Source organism: Clavelina lepadiformis, chromosome 5 (genome assembly GCF_947623445.1).
Source record: "Clavelina lepadiformis chromosome 5, kaClaLepa1.1, whole genome shotgun sequence".
Classification (NCBI taxonomy): Eukaryota; Metazoa; Chordata; class Ascidiacea; order Aplousobranchia; family Clavelinidae; genus Clavelina; species Clavelina lepadiformis.
Window position 1 is genome coordinate 6,753,219 of NC_135244.1, and position 20,107 is coordinate 6,773,325.

The window sequence follows — 20,107 nt, forward strand, 5'->3', positions numbered from 1 at the left end:
CAGAAAATACTACGCATGAATCATGACATGCTAAGTTTTGAACTTCCATTGGCCAATAAGATTTGTGTGAGGCTTACAGCTACAGGTTAAACAATGCTTAATTTAAGCCATACGTATCAAACTCTCGGCCCGCGGGCCACATCCGGCCCGCTTCACAATAAAACTTGGCCCGCAATGTTATTTTATACATTGACCTATTTCCGGCCCGCGAGATCATTGTACAGTACAACTTACTTTTTGCAAGCAAGAAACAAGATTATAAATCGATTTATTCCAACGCTTGTAGTCTGGGCTGCTTTTTTCGGTTCCACGACAATTAACCGTGGGAAATTGACCGCGAACAAACTCACCGAGGACAACTGACCGAGGGACAACTGACCGTGACGTAAATTTACCTAAAACCAACTAACCTTAAATCATATTATCACTTAAATCATATAATTTGAATAAACAACAATGCTAAAAAATAAAAATAAAATGCGTAGCGTTTGATTTGTGTCGCCGGCCAATTTGTTGCCGGTCAGTTGACCACGACCAATTGTCGCCGGTGAATTTGTTTCGCCGCTTTTTTCTTTATTGTCTGTTAATTCTTTAATGCTTTTGCAAGGAGATGAATGAAACATAATGATCTAAGATAAGAATAATCAAAAACAGCCCAGTCAAAAATCGTCAAAAAAATCAAAAATTTTAGTTTTGTTTCACTGGCTGTTCCAATTCATGTATTGGTGTCAGGAAACGTTCAATCAATTTTTATCCTTACGGCCCGCGGCGTTAAATAAGTTTTGCGTTTTGGCCCTTCGTGCGACTGAGTTTCACACCCCTGATTTAAGCTGTACTGTAAACGCTGTTGCGCGTGGGCTTACAGTATCGATATACCTGTATTTTGTTTGGCCTGGACAAGTGTGGTAATTGTTTAATACAGTAGGCTACATATACTGCATGTACTTTGAATATTTCGTTGTAGAAATAGTTCGATATAACTCAGTTGGCTTACGTTTGCCATGCAAATCGTTATTGCGTATTATTAGAGTCAGCTAAAATAACCAAAAAGTGTCATAAAAATTTTAAGCACAGTGATTAAGCCTACCAAGGTAGTGTGATGGTTTTGCTAACGGCTTTGACTCGAATGACTATCTTACATTGACAATCCAGTAAGCACCAAAAGCGATAATTTTCTGGATGCTGTGTTGTATGCAGAGGTGGGCACTCGGTACTAAGAAAGTACCTTCGGTAACGGTACCGGTACCTGGCAAAAATGTACCGACGGTTCCGGTATTCTGTACTATTTTAAAACAGTAGTTCGGTACCGGTACTTTTTGTGTAAAAGATGCTGCTGCAAATGCTATATTTGCCGCAACTATGCCCCCGGTAAAGGTTACACCAGGTCAAAACATATTTGACATCAATCGTTTGCAATTTTACTTAAGATTTTTAGATTAAAAAAGATCAACAGATGCTAAAATGAGTATAAAGGATTAATTAACATGTATTTTTGAAAAAATACTTGCTAAAATTTTGAAATTATGACGTGAAAAGTACCGAGTTCCTGGACCGACTGAAAATTCTTGAAAAAAGTAATTCGGTACAGAGATTTGGTACTTTTTTTTCAAAAGTACCGACGGTATCGGTACTGAAAGAGGGGAGCACGACATATGGCCGCGGGAAAGTGGCCGCGAACAAACTCACCGGGGTCAACTGAACGTGACGTAAATTGACCGCAGACAAACTGACTGTGACATAAACTGGCCGGCGATCAAATTAACCGTCGATAAATTGGCCGGCGATCAAATTAACCGGCGACAAATTGGCCGTCAAAAGGTCAAAATTTTAAACTCGGTAGTATATGATATGTAAAGTAAATATTTGTTTGTAACTATTTCCTTTGTTTTTAACAAAATTGTTTTTTATTTCAATACACATTGCAACGTTTATTGAAATAAACAGAAGTGACTAGATAGTGAATTAGAATTTTGACCTTTTGACGGCCAATTTATCGGCGGTTAATTTAATCGCTGGCCAATTTATCGACGGTTAATTTGATCGCCGGCCAGTTTATGTCACAGTCAGTTTGTCTGCGGTCAATTTACGTCACGTTCAGTTGACCCCGGTGAGTTTGTTCGCGGCCACTTTCCCGCGGCCATATGTCGTGGAACCCTGAAAGAGTACCGCGGTACAGTAATTCGGTACTATAGTACCGTGGTACTGCTCGCCTATGGTTGCATGTGTTTGGTATGATAATCTCTGTCCTCGGAATGAACTTGAAAGTGTTTGCGTTGTAAACCCGGCGATGATTCCTCATCACTCGAGTCCCAGTTATCGAGCTAGCCGTTGTCCACGTTTCGATCGCCTACGATTTTTTATTTTCTTTTATTACATTGCCCAAATTTAAAGCTGTTCACCAGAACCACTGAACAGTAGTAAGGGTTAGGTGTTAAAAAAACCTATAACCCAAGGAAATTTGAATCCAAAAAATATAGGGCAAAGGCGCGTTATTTCCAGTGAACACTAGTTGGGGCCAAACCCTAAAGGTGCTTGGAATCTTCAGCAAACAAGCACGCAATTCAAATCACCACGTGCATTTTAACGAGCGATAAATTCAACAAATAAAGACGACACTCAGTAGATGCCTTAGGTAAAAATAAACTTGGTCAAATGAGCAAATCCTGCTCTCACTGTATCGCAGAAAGTACCGAGTGTTCTCTCTGATACTTCGTTTTCTGATCTGACCCCCTCGACCCCTCCACTAACGGAAGTGCGAGAATCGGCTTTTTTAAGACGTCATAATTGGTTTGCTGTTGTGTGGCCTGACGCCGCATGCCTAGGCTGAAACTAACGGTTGCCTGATGTCAATGAATAAAGATAGGTCTGAGACATGGAAAATAAGTTAAAATTTCTTTATGTTTACAAACTGAACTTCATATTTTGTTTTTAGCATGGGCAGTTATATTATTTTTGGCTTATTTAGTTCAAAAGTACAGTTAACATTTCCTTGCTTTATTGAATATTTTACAATTCTAACGTATCCGAGTGGTTTGAAACGCGTTGAACATGCCGCCAGCCTGACTTAAAATAACACTGACTCCTTAAATGGCGTGTACACCCCAGCTTTGCAGGCGGTTTGAAACGGGATGCTCACTGTCATGTCAAGGAAAGAAAACAAGAGTCGTACAGATTATGCTGCTATTCCACGACTGTGCTACTGTAGTCAGTGTAATCTGTCTGTTTGTGAATGCGCTACTCACATAGGAGTCGAACTGCATATCAAATACGTCATTATTACAGTGTGTCGCGTTGATTACTTTGCTTTGTAATTCGTCCTTCGTTGGCTGATCTGGTTTGGCAAAAGTGGAACTGAGGAAGACACGCAATCTCAAATGTCAAATGAGTCAAATGACTAGTGAATTAGGTCTCTCTTGTTTTTAACAACCCTTATAAAAGCTATATAGGCCGTCATCTAAGTCCGTTTTCTTCATGTGAATACAGTTCGGCATTGACACGAAAAATTACCCGAATCCCAATTTTAGCTACTTTCATGCTAATTTTTAGCCAAATTCTGCACGCGACCTGGGACATTGAAGCACGCCAAGTGCTAGGGTAATTCCCAGGCTAGAAAACAACACCAACCATGCTGCATTCTGATTGGTCTAAACATGTTTTTTAAAGCCCTACGTAGGACGTCCAACAAAATCATAGAGATCTTAGTTGTAAGTGGTGGTCGGGCGATTCAACCCAGGACGGTTCAACCCAGGGCCTTTCAACCTAGAACGATTCAACCCACAGACCATTCAACTCGCGGACGATTCAACCCGTTTACAAAAACGTCTACGCAGTTTGTTATAGTACTCTATAGCAGAATTGAAATGCTTTCATTAGCCCATACAGGTTAGCCTACTGTGACAGAATACAATGACCATCCATTACATCTTGGATAGCTTAGCCATACTAGATTATGCAATGCCAGTACAGCAATATAATACACCTATACACAGGGTTGCCATACCGTCCTTATTTCTAAGATTTGTCCTAATTTTAAAGGTCCTGTCGTAGAAAATATTTCTGTCCTTTTTTCTAAGAAATGTTCTTATTTTCACTTGCGTCCTTATTTTCGTCTTATTGTTAGGGCAGAGGTTCGTATTTTGGGCATTTTGACACTTTTAGTATACCATTTTGTACCAAAGAGATACCAAAATTAAGAACATGCAGATAGTGTCTCGCTTTTATTTTTTTAGGAACATTGCTTGCTTTCTCCTGTTGTGCACTGTTTAAGGTGGTATTCGTCTTTCGTTTCCTAGTCGTGCTTATTTTTGAGTTGAGACCGATGGCAACCCTGCCTATACCATTGGTTGCAAGTCCACACTGCCACAAGAATACTCTTTTCTTCAGTCAGTTGATTCGTCCGTGGGTTGAATGTTGTGTCTTGAATGGTCCTGGGTTGAATCGTCCATGGGTTGAATCGTCCGTGGGTTTAAAGGTCCGTGGGGTGAATCGTCTGTGGGTTTAAAAGTCCGTAGGTTGGATGGTTCTGGGTTGAATCGTCCGTTGGTTAAATAGTCCGTGGTTTTAAAGGTCCGTGGGTTAAATCGTCCGCGGGTTGAATCGTCCGGGGTTGAATCGTCCGTGGGTTAAATCGACCTAGAACCGTTTTAAGTCTTTGACGGCTCCTTAAAAGCCACATCAGTCGTCTTTCATGTCAAGTGTCACGATGCGAATCCATGGGAATGTAACTTATGAGAAGGAATCATGAGGATCTCACCTTGTCGACCCAAGTCACCATAATTCTTATATTGTAAATGGTAAGTTCTTATATTCTTACATGTTTGGATTTTTATAAAGTTGTGACTTGTGATAAACGTTCATTTCTTGCTCTCTCAAGAAGCGTCCCCAGTAACTTCTGCCACACGTTTGTCTTTATCATCTTAAACATGTTGCCATTTATGGTGCTCATAGGGTTTTATGTTGTCTGAAATATCGAAGATGCAGCTTTCTCCTGAAATTCCCTGGTAGGGTTTTGGTAAAACCAATGCGATAGGTCTTTATCATTGCGGTCGTGGTAGCGGCGTTATCCTTTTTTTTAGAAAATTTACGTACAGCAGTGTAGTGTATCGCATTGTTCATTACTTGTCACTTACTGTCTGGGACAAAAATAAAATGCCTATCAATTTAGTTTATGTTAGATTTAAAAATATCCTGCAACCAATAACCGAATGGAAGAAAGTAACAATGTCCAAAAAGCTTGAAAGGTTCAAAATTTAAAGTACGTGGTATATGATAAAAGTGGTGGTGGTAAAAATTCCTGTCGTGCTCGGCCCCGCGAAAGAACAGTATAGCGACAGAAGAACGCGCTATTTTTTTTTTAGTAGCGGCTGCTCACCTCTGCAATAAGAATTTCTAGCAGCAAGCATCGTCTTCCTTTTGTATTGATTACCTTAGCGCCAGGGGGCAACGTTGAGAAAAACTTGTTGCCTGTAAGTGTAACGTGTGGCTTTTCACTATGAGAGGTTTATTGGTTTGCTTCTGATTTTATTTAAGGATTTTCTATTATTTTTCTAAACCCGTGTTAATTTAGAAACAAATTTTTAAAAAAACTTGAAACACCTGTGATTGATAGTGATCGACATATATACAGTGTATAAATAAGTTGGTAGTATAGAATCTATACTATACTATACATGTATACTATAAATGACCATACAACATGTATATTGTTCACTGCTTTTTATGCATATAACTTGAACATTTACATATACAGTATGATTTACGTGAAGTACTGCGTAGACTAGCCTGGTAGTGTATATGCATCTGGCAATTTTTGGAGGCTTAATAGATGGTTGACTTGATATTATACGCTGTGAAAACGTCAGTCTTGAACATGAAATTTATTTGTAATGTGATTTGATTAGCGAATGGGCAGGTGGAAACTAGAATGTGTTTTGCATTGAATAAAAATTTTAACAAAAACATATGATTTTCCCGTGAGCAGATGATTTTCGTTCGAAGACTAAAAATTGGCGAGTTTTGAACACATACTGTACGCAAAAACAATATATACAGCAGATTTTGACATCTGATAAGGGAAATTTGGTGAAATAACCTCACTTTTAAACAAGATAACGTTTCTAACATTTGAGTCATGACAACTCTTTTGCTTTGTAAACGTTTGGTTATTCTCTCAGCAATTATAAGTTTAAGGTAATATTATCAAGATTAAGCCTTTGGCGGTGAAATTTTATGTAGCCTCTACAAATAGGCCTATAGATATGACATGAATTGCATGTTGTTTAAAAAAATAAATCTTAAGTGTGCACTTTATAATAGATTGCGGAATATCTATAGGAACAATACCTGTATTAAACTTTAGATAATGAATCATGCGACAGCGATGTTTCATCTGGAAATAAAGTGATGAGTAACAACTACTGAAGAAGAACGACTACGAAGAACAACTACTGGTGATCTTATAGGCTCGTGAATACAGCTAATCTAGTTACAAGTTATAACGTGACACAGTTCCTTTATGGTATACAACTTATTGTTCTCCAAGCCCGAACGATATCAAAGCGGCGATTTAAACTTAGAATCTAGCCCATGCTTAAATCTTTTACGAAGAATATAGCTTCAATAGGAATGTTTTTGTACACAGAATGCACCCTCCGTGCGTTGTCCTCTTCCAACGGCTTTTATTAAGGAAAATAGCATTTATACAGGAATGGGCTGAGTACAACTTGAATCATATGCGAAAATTTCATACGCGTTGTCTTAATCTTACATAATGTGGATGTTTGCTTGAACGTTTGTAAACATTTATTTATATAACACAACGCTTTGGCTTATACAACGGGTTTTATAAATTAAGCCAGCATAGCTGTATTATGGAACAAGTGCGCCTGTCTGTACCGGCTTTTTTCCACGCCTGCTGACTTCCTTGAAAGTTGTTTATGTGTACAATGTTACAGCTTATAATTGGAAAACCGCTGCGCTTTCTGCAAAACCGGCTTAACAACGAGTTCTGCCCTGCAGTCAAATACTTATTTGGGCCACTTTGATTTTACTTACGAGTTGAGCGAGGCTATATAGTGGAATGTGGCACTTCGTTTTTAACAATTCATTGAGCACTACCGATGATTTAGATTTAAGTTTGTATCACTTAAAGTAAAAAAGTCTGACGTAAATAAATTTTATAAATGGCCACGACGGCTTTTTCAGTTTTTTTTGTTTTTATTTCGTGACATCGCACAACATCAGTCGCATTACTTTCGACTAAAACATGGGCAAGAAGTCATTAGAAATGTTTCGGAACAAAAATAGGACAGAACGATAAATAAAACAAGAACAAAAATGGAACGAAACTAGAGATAAAAAGCGTTGGAAAGTGCTTGCTCGTGCTCAAGGCTTGACAATATTGTCTTATAAATATCATGAGAAAACTGTGCGATATAATTAAGGACATAAAATTCGCAAATCTCAAGAATTAGATTTATACAAAAAACTAAAGCATAATTGCCTGTATGATGCATATTTTGAAAATACGCGAAGGTAATCGGTCCTTCAGTGCGAATTCAGTACTTGTCTCATATCACAGTTTTACATTGCAAATTACGTACAATAAATATAGTGAAAAAACAGGAACGCAGACAAAAACACACTATCATTTTTCCTAAGGGCAAGTTGTCTTGGCATGACAGTAAACCAGATAAGCGATGAATAACCTGTTTGCTTTGATTAATAACGTCATTGATAGGATTACAGCTTGCTGAGAGCTCGCAATTCGTGAGGTCAAGTGGCCTTGATGGAATAAGTGCCAATCACATACATCACAGTATAACAGCAATCCATACTACTTACTTAGTGGATATTTTCGAAACAAAAAAACAATTCTTAATTAAGTCAGCAAATATTTTTTGAAATACCCTAATTATCCTAACGGGTTCGAATGTGATTATTTGTTGTCAGTAGAGGAAACTCAGTTATTGAACGGATGCATCAAGCTTAGTATCGTTTTTTATCCACAACAATAAAACACTTCCACTCCTACATCACTGTACAGAACAGACAGCCTACAAAACACAGTCTAGACATAGAACATCTAAATTTGTGGGTTATAGTGACTTATACCACAGTCTGTAAGTTTTGAGTCATCTTCGGATTGAGGCTGAACTTGGGAACGAGGAATGAATTAAGTGCACCTGATGCTAAAACAATCTCTCTTGGACAGACCTTCACAGGTAATTGCAATACCAGTTTAATCTGGCCGCCGAGAACATGTCCGGATTACATCTACGGACTCGTCGGTAAATTGCTTTCTCCTGAGTTAGGTTGCAGCAACGTACCCAAAACAGACTGCTGTCGATGCAGCCGGTTGTAAACTTCTGTTCTTGGTTAAGGTTGTTGACAAAACGATGATTCGGCGCCTTGCATGCATCTGCCACAAAGAAAAACTGTTTAGCATTGGAACTTCTGCTGTTATCCATTTCAAAACGCATAGATTAGGGTAGGTTTCAAGAAGAGACTTCCAATGAACAGGAATTGAAGCTTACCGCATTTGCCAGGTAAGATAGTTGTGTCATCGATGGCAATATCACTTCGGTAATCTTTTCCGACAACTCCTTCGACTCTAAACAACGTGTTCTGCGAAAAAAGATTGCTCGTCATTCGCGATATTTAATCACTTATATTTTTCCAGGTATGTATGAAATGAGAGTATATCTCGATTCGTCAACTTTCATCGATTATGTTTTAATTTGAAAGAATACTAAGTGCACTTACCACTGCGTCTGCGCGTGGCTTGTAATCGACTTGTAAGTGATGCCATCTGTCGCGCTGATTACCAGCTTTATTATTCAAGTAGGAGTTTACGTATTTTCCGTTTTGAAGTTTTTGAAGCGATCGAATGGATAATCGTCCGGCAGAGATCTGTGCAATGAAATCATTTTGTGAGCAAACGCCTGCTTTTTGTTTATTGTTGTTGTTTTATCAAACATCTTGTTGATAACTCACACGATTTTAGGAAACTCGTTAAGTTAGTCATATTAGTTAGTATTTACATACCCCGTGCATGTGGTAGTACAAGTCGACACAATATTCGGATGGCCTTAAAGAATAAGTCTGTAACAGGGCAACGTCATTGGGTTTTTGCGGACCTGAGGCTTCAATGTACATGTAGTATCCTGTGTGTTTAAATAACAAGTGTTAAACCGTTGTTATGATTCAGAAATTGAACGCCTATAATTAATGTACATCAAACTTGAATTAAAACACTTACCCCTTGACGTTGTATGATCTGCAGATGGACCGGTACCGCGGCTGGTAGTGGGGCCTCGGTGTCGTGTCCAGTTAAACTGATCTTGCGCTACCAACTGTTTCCATCCACACATTCTATCTCTAGCTATAACTGATGGTGGTTCGAATGCTCCAAGATCCTGTGAGCCGTCACCGGGTATAGGCGGTCTGTTTCTTTGCGGATTTCGATTTGTTCTTGGATTTTCGAAAGTGCAAACTGCGTAAATAATATTGGCATGTATTACTTTGTAACGTATTATCGCTTGGGTATTACAATTATTCCATGGGTATGATTGTACGAAGATGGAATAAAGAAGTAGCAGTGGTAGAACTGACGCTAAGATAAACGTTGCAAATATTATTACTTACGAGGCATTCCGGCTTGAAGATTACCGGGCACGGGCGGCCTAGCCGTGCTTGCTGTCGATCTTGTGGTTGTGGTCGTTGTTGTTGGTCTTGTAGTCGTTGTTGTTGTTGTCGTCGTTGGAGGTGATGGCTTCGTGGTGCGAGATTTAGCAGGTAAAGCAGTAGCTCTCAAACTTCCTGCTGGTGTGCATTGGCTGGAGGCGTCTGCAAATACACGTATAAGTTAAGGGAGGCGCACGAGAAAAGAAATGTTTTTCATAAAAATTTTATTTTGTCTATTTTCTGTATGAATGGAGAAGTCACGTACCACAAGGTCCTTCAGCGATGCAAATGTCATCTATAGCCATGTCACCCTGGAAGCTTGAGCCTCTTTCACCAGCGAATCGGATCTGTACCGATCCACCGTAGTAAGCTAACTCTTGGTCGAAGGTGACACGAGCCATTTTCCAATCTGCATTCTGGTTGCCAAGTTTCTGGTACACCAATTCACTTCTTTGAGACAACGACGACTTGCGAGATCTAGGTTGGACAAAAGTTGAAAATATTAAGGTTGAAATGCTGCTTGCTGTGTCATGCATTAAACTGAGTTTTACTTTTCCCTTACATTCTTCAATAATTCAGTTCACTTACCGAATAGGAGGTTTGAAATCAGCAAAGACTCTTAGATTGCCCATGCCGCTTCCCCACATGTGATACCAGAAAGTGACGCATCGTTGACTTGTTTGTACCGAAAGCTGAGGTGTCAACAAACTCGCAATATCACCCGACTTTCTTGGACTGCTGGCTTCAATGAATACATAGTTACCTGTAACACAGAAAGTTCATGTCGTTTAGAATATTATCGTAGGTTTGCACCGCGTAAACTGGTAGAGTTCATATTTTGCTCCATTTGTTCTTGCATCTACGCAACTTACCGTTTCCAGCCAGGCCAGCGGTGTGATCTCCATCAGGCCCGGTTCCGCTACTAGATGTTTTTCCTTGTCCTTCAATCCAATCGAATCTATCGGTGGCTGATTGTTGCATGTTACAGAATGCGCCAGTCTCGAAATTACATGCGAAAGCTGAGAAACATTAACAAATTTATCAATGTGGAAAATATTTTTAAATTATAATCACCCAGATAAAGCCATATTAATACTTTGAAGATATTAATATATTCTTTTACCTGCTGGATACAAGTCCACGGATAGAGTCTGTGGGATTTCGCTGGTTGTCATTTTTCTAGTGGTTGTCTTCGGAGTTGTGGTCGTCGTTGTTGCTGTTGTTGTGGTCGGGGTGGTTGTTGGTCTTGGCGTTGTTGTTGTTGTTGTTGTTGTTGTGGTCGGGGTGGTTGTTGGTCTTGGCGTTGTTGTTGTCGTTGGTTTAGGAGTTGTAGTAGTTGTTGTTGTGGTAGATGAAGTTGTCGTTGAAGTTGTGGTCGGTCGAGGTCGTGTTGTGGTTGTTACCACTGTTGATGCAACAGGTCCTCCACAACCTCCAGGCGTTACAGATATGTCGTCCATCGCCAAGTCGCTGGTAAAACTTGCGCCTATCTTGCCTTTGAATATGAACCAAACGTATCGTGCTTTTGCGGCTGGTTTGAATTCGAAGGATTCAACAGACCAGCGGTCACCACGGCTGCCTGATCCAAACCATCTTCGTGTCGGTCTAACCTTTTCGTCACTGACCGTACCGGTTTGTTCGGCGGAGAGAACCTGCAAATTATTACTACATTTTGCACATCATCTAAAACCGCGACTACTCTACTCGAAGACAATATACTATCACTATTATTCAACATTTTTGCAGCTTTTCTTCAAAATAGCTTTCTGCACCACATTGCCTACCTCCATATCGCCCATCGCTGAACCAAACATGTGCACAGCGAAGGTCACGCAATATTGGCTTGGGACTAATTTAGGAGTCGATAACTCGGCAACATCATTGATTCTCCTTGGCGAAGAAGATTCAAGATACAAATAGACACCTTCTTCCGTGTCCTGAGTGAACAATATTTGTGTCAAGTTTTTAGATTGAAATTGTGTCTACGTTGTTACACATAGGCTACAGGAGAAGTGAGCAGACAAAACAACAATTTTTGCAAGTTTTGCAAGCTACCTTTGTGTGGTCAGCTGATGGACCAGTTCCGTCACTACTGGTTGATCCACTGTGTTCTATCCAATCGAAATCGTCATCAGCAGATTGTGTCATATCGCAAATACCATTTGGTCTTTCAAAATCGCAAGAGAATTGAGTCATGAGGGTCGGAGCAGTCGTTACTACGGCCGGTTGTACTGAAAATACAAGAAGTTGATCTTATCATCAGCCTCTACATAAAAACTACATTTAGGAACCACGGCGATAAGATAAAGAGTTTACATTGACTTACCACACGGTCCGTCCGTGATTACAACGTCATCGATGCCAATATCACCAGCATATCCTCCGGCTCTGGTCGCCTCTATTACCACTTGTATACTGGGGAAATCTCGCAGCGATCCTGTCGGACGTCTGGCAACAACTATGGAATCTAAAGATGAAAATGGCGTCAAAATGCTGTCTATCTTGCTATTTGAATTTAGTTTTAGACAAATCTGATGAACAAGATAACTCACCGTATCTTATCTCTTCTGCTGGAGGGAGATCTGCAAGCGGCACGTCAGCATACCCTTCTTCCGTCTCTTCATCCTCCACTGGAGGCTCCGGTGGGATTGCATCTCTTGCTGTTTTTCTGACAACACCGGCGCTGACCTCGACGGACAGTGATTGCCAACTGTCGCCTCTCTCTCCGACGATTTCAGTTAGTTGTGTAGGAGTAGTGTCAACAACTTGTGTAACCTGTCGACATTTTAAGTGTTAGTCACGAGTGTCTACTTTACCTTTTGGCCAACGGTATAACAACGATTGCATACCGTAAGTGAGCCTGTTTGTTTTCCGTACATGTGGTACCACATATGGACGCAATGCTTGCGGGGTGTAAGCAGAGGAGAAACGAGTCGAGCAATGTGACCTGACCTGCGGGGTGATGATGCCTCGATGAACAGGTATTTACCTGTAAAATTGGAAATAACAAAAAAACCTTAGCCCCGTGATTTAAGTCAAGCAATAGCGTAACAGATATTCAACAGTTAATTAACTTTCTACTTTGATACATAGGTACCAATGCTCTATGTCAAAGGAGATAATTAAAACAACTTTGACTTTAAAAGGCCAGTTAGCATGGGTACACTTCTATAAAGGACATGACGATGCTGTTATTACACGATCTACTTATGTAATTTGCTTTTCCGCTTGCTTAAAGGTATGATGGAATGATGCCAAATCAAAATTATTGGAATATTTCGCTTCTGCTATGCAAGTATCTGTAACTATATGTTTCATAACTTACCACTTCCTGAAGTGTGATCGGCAGATGGTCCTGTGCCGTGGCTTGGTGTTGCGCCACTTATATGTGTCCAGTCGAAGTTGTCGTCGGTTGATTGCGCCCAACCACACAGGTCATTGTCAAATGTGCAATTGATGCCTATTAATTATACGCTTGTTGAAAAAAATGGAGTATCGGGCTTACGCCAAATACAATTACATTCTCTGGCGAACACTTACTTGAATAAATCGATTGCGTTGTTGTAGAGGTGGTAGTTGGTCTTCGTGTAGTTGTTTTTCTAGTTGTAGTGGTGGTAGCACGTGGGGTGGTTGTTGTCCTTCTCGTTGTAGTAGTCGTGGTTGGTATGGCAGTTGGTGGCTTGCGGTTGGTTGTCCAGACTTCCAATAGCGACGATGAAGTCGTAGGCGATGGCCTATTGCCGCAGCCGCCCGGTCGGATCGCAATATCGTCAATGGCCATGTCGGATTGGTAGTAGAAGACGTATGCTTCCCAATAAAACTGAACAGACTGCAAAACAAAAGCAGGGTTGTGTAGTTTTTCTTGGAAGTTTAAAGTGCACGCGTCTGATCGAATCTTGTAAGCCTGTTAAAATAAGCAGAAATTTTACCTCAACATTTCGTCTGCGGCTGTAGGCGATTTGTTTTGTTTTCCATCTTCGTCCTTGGTTGCCTTGGTTTTCCCATAACAAAACCTCGTGCCCGTAATCACTTCCTCGTCGTTTTTCGAAAGCGTACAAGCGCAAGCTTCCCATATATACACCGTACATGTGGTAGGCAAAGTTAACACAGAAAGCTGTGTTTCCGGTCATCCAAGGTGTACGGATAATAGCGTTATCACCGGCCTGGGCAGGCAGCGAGGATTCGACAAACATATAAAATCCTGCAACGAAATGCACAATGTTTAAATAATCACAATATATTTTAAGTTTATAGTGCACATAACCATCCCAACTCATACAAGCGCATATGCAGATATATTTCATACCTCCGCCCGTTGTGTGATCAACGGTTGGTCCAGTATCACGGCTTGGCGTTGGCAATTTCGTACGGAGCCAGTCTAAGCGATCAAAGCTATCTTGAGACATGCCACACACTCCTTTTTCAAAGTTGCAATCAAATCTGTTAACTTTTCTGGGGATTGGCGGAAGTGTGGGAACTTCGAGCGGTGCTGGTGGTTGGCCTGGCGTGGTAGCTATCGAAAAAGTGTTTACAAGTTACAAAACTTGAAATTTGTGTACAGCTGAAAATGGTAAGAGAAGGGAAGATACGCACTTTGTCGGAAGACCGCGCGGAACCCAGTGTTTGCATCTCTGGATGTATCAGAAGTGAAAATAATGAACAGGTTTCGGCCACTACTGACAATCTGAAAATGAAGCAAAATATCGTCAATCTTTGGTTGACTAACTCTACCTCTTTCCTATAGTCCGTTAAAGTTGATTTATGGACTTACGTTTATGTCGTCTGACTTTTTTCCACAGATAGTCTGCATAACCGGGGCAGCTGCATCCTTTCCATCATGAATATGGATTGCATCGTTTTGGCAGAGTTCAGAATCTGTTTTAAAAGTAGTTCATTAAAGCATTGGAATTGGTGGTATACCAATTTCGAAATATTGTAAGTTTCTCCAAAAAAAACAAAAACGCAGAGCATATATGCACTTACCGGCAATGTCAATGTCCCTGAATGTAATGCTGACGTAACGACCTTTGGGTGCAGTAATGTTCCAGGTACAGTGCGCTTCTTTGGGGTAGGCTGAGGGGTATGAGGGGCTGTTAAATGATCCTCCTTTTGAGTTGAAGAAATCTTGGCCGCATCTTTGGTATGTACCAGGTTCTGTATATTACAAGAGATTAAAGTTGTGTTTATTTGAAAGCCCTTTTTGTGAACTTGTAATGACGTTATATTCTTTCTGATCCCAGTTATAGCTGACTTTCAAACAAACAGCTAAATATTGCCGAGCTATAAAAGGTGGCATTTCCGCGACACGCTTGGGACTTGAGATTTCCTTGGAGGCAGGTTACATAAAATCTATGGATAAAACCAGGGCAGTTTGTGTATACACCTATTACTGGATAACCTTGGGCGCTTTGAAAGGAACATCATGACCTTGGACTTCAGATTTCTATCGTGATGATTCACTCTCAATAAGTTTCGGCAAAAATATTTTTATAAATATACAAGGTTTTGAAACGATTATTGCTGATAAAGGGCGCGGAAATTTAGCTCAAATTTTTGTCCCGATTATCACTTTTTCTTTAAGATCGAGCCTACAATCGCGTTGCGGTAATAAGCAACGTCTTCGTATTCTTGACATGCAAAGGTCACGAGCTTGGTAAATTTCAAACAGTGTGGTGGAAAGATTGATAAGGCCTGAGGGTGTTCTATTGAGTTTAAGTTTGAAGGGTCAGATTTATAGTACCAAGTAACAACGCTAGTTTAAAATGGATTAAAGCAACTCACGGCAATTGTAGAGGTATTTAACTTCTTCAATATCGTATGGGCTCAAGCGATCTCTCTGTCCGATGCTAGGCTCTGGGTTGCGTTTGGGCATTACCTAAATTTCAAAACAACGTTATCAAGAAAGCAGTTCATACTATTATATAAAGAGTTGCAATTAGCGAGATCTTTTCCATTAGGGTCAATTTGCATTAAGATGGTGCACATTTAGGACCAGCCTGAGTGGATTACCAGATAAAAGGATAAGATATGTCAGATTTCAATCATTTCATCACTTAGCATATTTGCCCTGAGGGTTGATTTGGCCTCGAACTAAAGCAATGGATACAAGTTCATTTAAAGAGTAACAGAATCCTCACCTGGATTGAAGGGAGGTAGATTTGTTTCGAAAATGCTGTTCTGCTGTAATGCATAACGCTATTGTAATCGTAAATTACAAGATTTTTCGTGTTATTGTACTTCTCGAAGTTAAGAGACATGCCTGAAAGAAAAATGATTTTAATTACAATTGCCTTGTGAAGTTTTTATTTGCAAAGCGGTCTTTTATATGCCGACACAATATATATATTTTTCTGTGCGCTTCTAAGAAAGTTCTTACCATCCTTGATGTTCTGGTTAAGGACCTTGACAAATTGGTCACGGTCGCTACGCGAGTGTTCGTGCTGGAATCCAACAACATGCATGAGCTCGTGGGCGATAATGCCTTTGACAACGCATCCGGGATTTCCAAGAGATACCGTTTGGGCCGAATAACCAGTTTTTCCAACGTAAGCCCAGCATCTAAAATGTTGTTAACTTCTTGATCAGAAATATTTATTTACGTGCATTAGCATCTCATGATCCGCCCAAGACTGTACACAGTTTAAATCCTTCAACAATTTATAACCGCAAAAATTCTACTCCGCTTATCCATAACCTAATTTACATATCAAGGTCATTTTTATCAGAAAATCTGGTATCAAGCTGCGCAATACCCTGTCACGTAAATCACACTAGCTCAAGGCAAACATACCCTTTGCCGTCGCTAATGAAGATGTATGAAATTTCGGTTCTTCTGGGCACAAAACGAACACAAGTATGCTTGGAGTACAGTGCCATGGCACTCTTAATGACGCCAACTTGGCTCGAATCTGTTGGAACAAGATGATATAATTAAACTTCAAAAAATGGTCAGTGGCCAGGCTGTTAACAATAAACACAAACCAAGACAAGTCACTCACTGTATTTGTTTGAGATCTTATAAGGAATCAAGGCAAGTCCCCTTTTCGTTCCACGTTTTGTCTTTGGCCAAATATTCCCGCCACCGGCCGCATTTCTCCTCTAGTTATAGCACAATGGAGATTTAATTTAAGTTAAGAAACTGATCAAACCGGTCTAGCCTTTAACTGATACATAATAGTCCGACGTAATATAAGAAATAAAATTTCGCTTCAAAAGAGCAATGTTGCTGCCAGCAACGTTCTTTTGCGTGGCAACGAATCAGACATATGCAGAGGAAGACATAAAAGGTCATCACAAGATGGCGCTAATGTATATCTTGCGCTGGTGCCAAACATCTTATAACTATGCAATTATCACGTTTTTCGTTAAATTAGCCCATATTAGGGTATCGTATCTGATGGCTTACCCGGTCCATTTTAACGTCTCCTTCGAAGAGGCCAGTGATGTTCGCATCTGCAAAGATTTAATTAATTAATAAACTACTTGTTTTAGAAAAGTGACGATGATTTTAAACATTTCTTACTTTCGTTTATTTCAGCGATTTCTTTGTAGGTTCCCCTGTTTTTGGAGTAAAATTCTATGCGGGCAATTTCTTCCGGATCATTTGGATCAACTCCTTCTGAAGTGGAGTATGGCGAGATATTGGATTTGGCATGTTCCGGATTCAACTGATTCTCTATCTCTGCCTCCAACTCAGAATTGTCAGTAAACCTAAAAATAGTTTTAATTAAATCTGCTTTACTTGCCAGTGTTTATTTGGCTTATGGTGGACATTAATAATCTTTATAGATCAAATGCAGAGCAAATGACGCAAAAGACACGTAGCTTGCACACGTTTTCACTGTTTATTATCTGAAAATCTATTCTAGATCAAATCTGCATCTGCGATCATGCCTTTTGCACATTTCTTTGTTTTGATTACGCAAAAGATGTGGATTGTGAATCGTGGACAACGAGGGTTTATGTATTGCAACACTAAAGTAATTTGTTAGATACGTTTGTCTAATTTGCTACACAGCACACAAAGTAACCTTTCAGAAATAGCCCACACGTTTAAACGAATTATGCCAGCTATAGATCTGTGAAATTACGCACGCCAACCAAAAATGCCCTGCTCATGATAACTCAAACAAAGAACCTGGTATTTTTCTTGAGATTCTGCGTGCGAATTTTATATGACCTTTCATGCGATCGTGCATGCACCTACTGTGCACCGGCTCCTAGCGTTTAGCCTATTTTGTGAACACTTTTAAGAGTAATGAGCATATAAGCTATCTATAGATATAAACACTTAAAACTGATTGAAACTTACGGAGCTGCTGATGTCTGATCATCCACCTCGTAAGAGGGTTCCGTTCCTTCCTCTTCTTCATCTTCATAAGATTCAGTTGTTTCTGTTTCTTCTGCTATAGAGGTGGGCTCCTCAAACTCGGATTCGGTTTCCTCCATATTTCCTCCGTTTTTGCGGAATAAGGTATTGAGAAACTCCCGAATATTGCCAACTCCGGGAACAGGCCGATAAATGACTGCTCCCAGATCTTTGTCGACGTTTGTTCTCGAGAGTTCCTCTCTTCCCACACCGAACTCCTCACCGCTGGATGTTTGATCTTCTTCCGTAACCTCAGTCGGCCCCTCATCTATCGATCGGACATAACGTGCTACATCTTGCTCACGAAAGTAGGATCGAGATTCAGCTGTAAAAATAAACAAACGAAACGATCACCTCACCTGCACAAATAAGTTATAATATCAACGTCATGCAAATTGCCACCATCAGGTTCATTAAGCACGCAGACGTGTAATTTGCGGTCTTCATTTCGATTTGGTGACTTTGAAGACAAGTAAATAGATGATGCCTCTTACGTACCAACATCTTATAATCAAGACGTTTATGTTGTCCTTGCTCTCTTAAACAGGTTTATTCATACCATATCGAAGCAGGATGATGTTTATGAAAAAACCGCCAGTCTAGCAACAATGTAATATCGGCGTACCTTGGTGTAACTCCATCAAGTTTAAGTCGTTAGAGACAAATTTTTTATTGTCATGTCAAATAGAATTGCTTCACAAATTAGCGGTGTATAGGTGAAATTTCCCTTGACTTGACAATGCCATGGGTGGTAAATTTACTTCGGTACGATGACGTATCGGATGACGTCAGTGCAGCACGCTTTAGTTTAAGTTGGTAATGTAACTAAGATTACGTGAAATCCAGAACGCATTTTGGGTTTGGGCGTTAAAGGTAAGCTTATATTTCGGTGACTAATTTCCTTCGTACTGACCAATTACGTGCGGCAATTATATTTGAGATCGTGACCTGGCTGAAGGAAATAAACTTTTTCTTATGAAAATGTGAGTTTAATCAACTTCAATGCAATGAGTTTTTTTCTATGCTTTTACGCCTTCCATTCAGTATACCGCCAATGTAGCTGCACTTTGAGGGAGTATAAACGTAAACAAAATACACTTTGCAAGTATAAACAAAGTCTTAACATGTCGCAGCACGTTCAATTATATTGCTATCGACCAGTAATTTACTGACAAACGCAAAAGTTTATTCGAGGGCATTGGTCACTTAAATTTTATATCAAATACTAATCTGATAAAAAAGCTATCGGGCTTTCTTTGATTTCAGTTACATAAAAAAAGGCGCTAATAGGTTGGCGCCGGCAATAACCATGTCAAGACGCGACCGACTCGTCTAAATAAGCCACGCCTCGCTCGTTAAAGTACGATTGTGCCTAACAAGAGATGTCGACGACAGTAGGACGTATGCTGGTACCATCCTCACACATTTCCGCCAGCTAGGGCGTCTACATTCAACGATTTGCAAGTGGCGTTTCAGCCACTAATGATGAAGCCGTGAATTTAACGCACAGATTTGTCCGCATTTGTAAGACTTAGAAAATCTTTAAGATTACAAAAACACTCACTTTACATTAAATTACCAACCTGTGTAAGACGCAATTAAAAGTAGCACCACAGTGGTCAAGAAAAGCTTCCACATCATGTTGCGAGGTCTGATGCAAAGCGGGTTGTGCAAATTTGAAAAATCTTCGAAAATCGTTTCTTTGGATCGTTGATTGAAATTAACAATTTTCAAAAAAATACCAAATTAATTTACGGCAGAAGTAGCCAAGTTTCGCCGAAGAATATAATTTAAGTCGGCGAAAAAGCGCCTAAAATATATAATTTAAATTTAGTGCTTAAAAGCTGTAAGTAACGAATTCTGCAATGCTTTCCTGGCTAATATTTTATAATCTGACTGCCTTTCGAGAATTCTGCCACAATTTACGATCACGTCGTCGGCTAATAGAGCTTTCCAAAGTGACCACTGCAAACGCAGTATGTGATCAATCCATTCAGGTTCAGCAAAAAGCGCATGATGCGCTATACCTAAACTGATAACACGAAGCGTTCCCCG

The 20,107-nt window shown here is 40.0% G+C and overlaps 1 protein-coding gene across 1 annotated transcript; it reads right to left on the reverse strand.

Annotated features, from left to right (window-relative positions):
- Positions 1-7,195: 7,195 nt before the first annotated feature.
- On the reverse strand, positions 7,196-19,880 carry LOC143459380 (MAM and LDL-receptor class A domain-containing protein 2-like). The gene is made up of 31 exons (XM_076956516.1): positions 19,636-19,880; positions 17,996-18,377; positions 17,207-17,394; positions 17,090-17,136; positions 16,683-16,782; positions 16,475-16,592; positions 16,061-16,242; positions 15,822-15,943; positions 15,466-15,559; positions 14,668-14,838; positions 14,456-14,559; positions 14,278-14,368; positions 13,991-14,197; positions 13,614-13,885; positions 13,225-13,513; positions 13,010-13,144; positions 12,534-12,673; positions 12,237-12,459; positions 12,011-12,151; positions 11,740-11,915; positions 11,469-11,621; positions 10,808-11,336; positions 10,557-10,703; positions 10,273-10,447; positions 9,950-10,161; positions 9,646-9,846; positions 9,260-9,493; positions 9,046-9,164; positions 8,764-8,910; positions 8,535-8,625; positions 7,196-8,419 (listed from the first exon to the last, which is right to left on the reverse strand). The coding sequence occupies exons 1-31, from the start codon at positions 19,691-19,693 to the stop codon at positions 8,217-8,219; spliced, it is 5,451 nt and encodes a 1,816-aa protein (XP_076812631.1). The 5' UTR covers positions 19,694-19,880; the 3' UTR covers positions 7,196-8,216.
- Between the last annotated feature and the right edge of the window lie 227 nt (positions 19,881-20,107).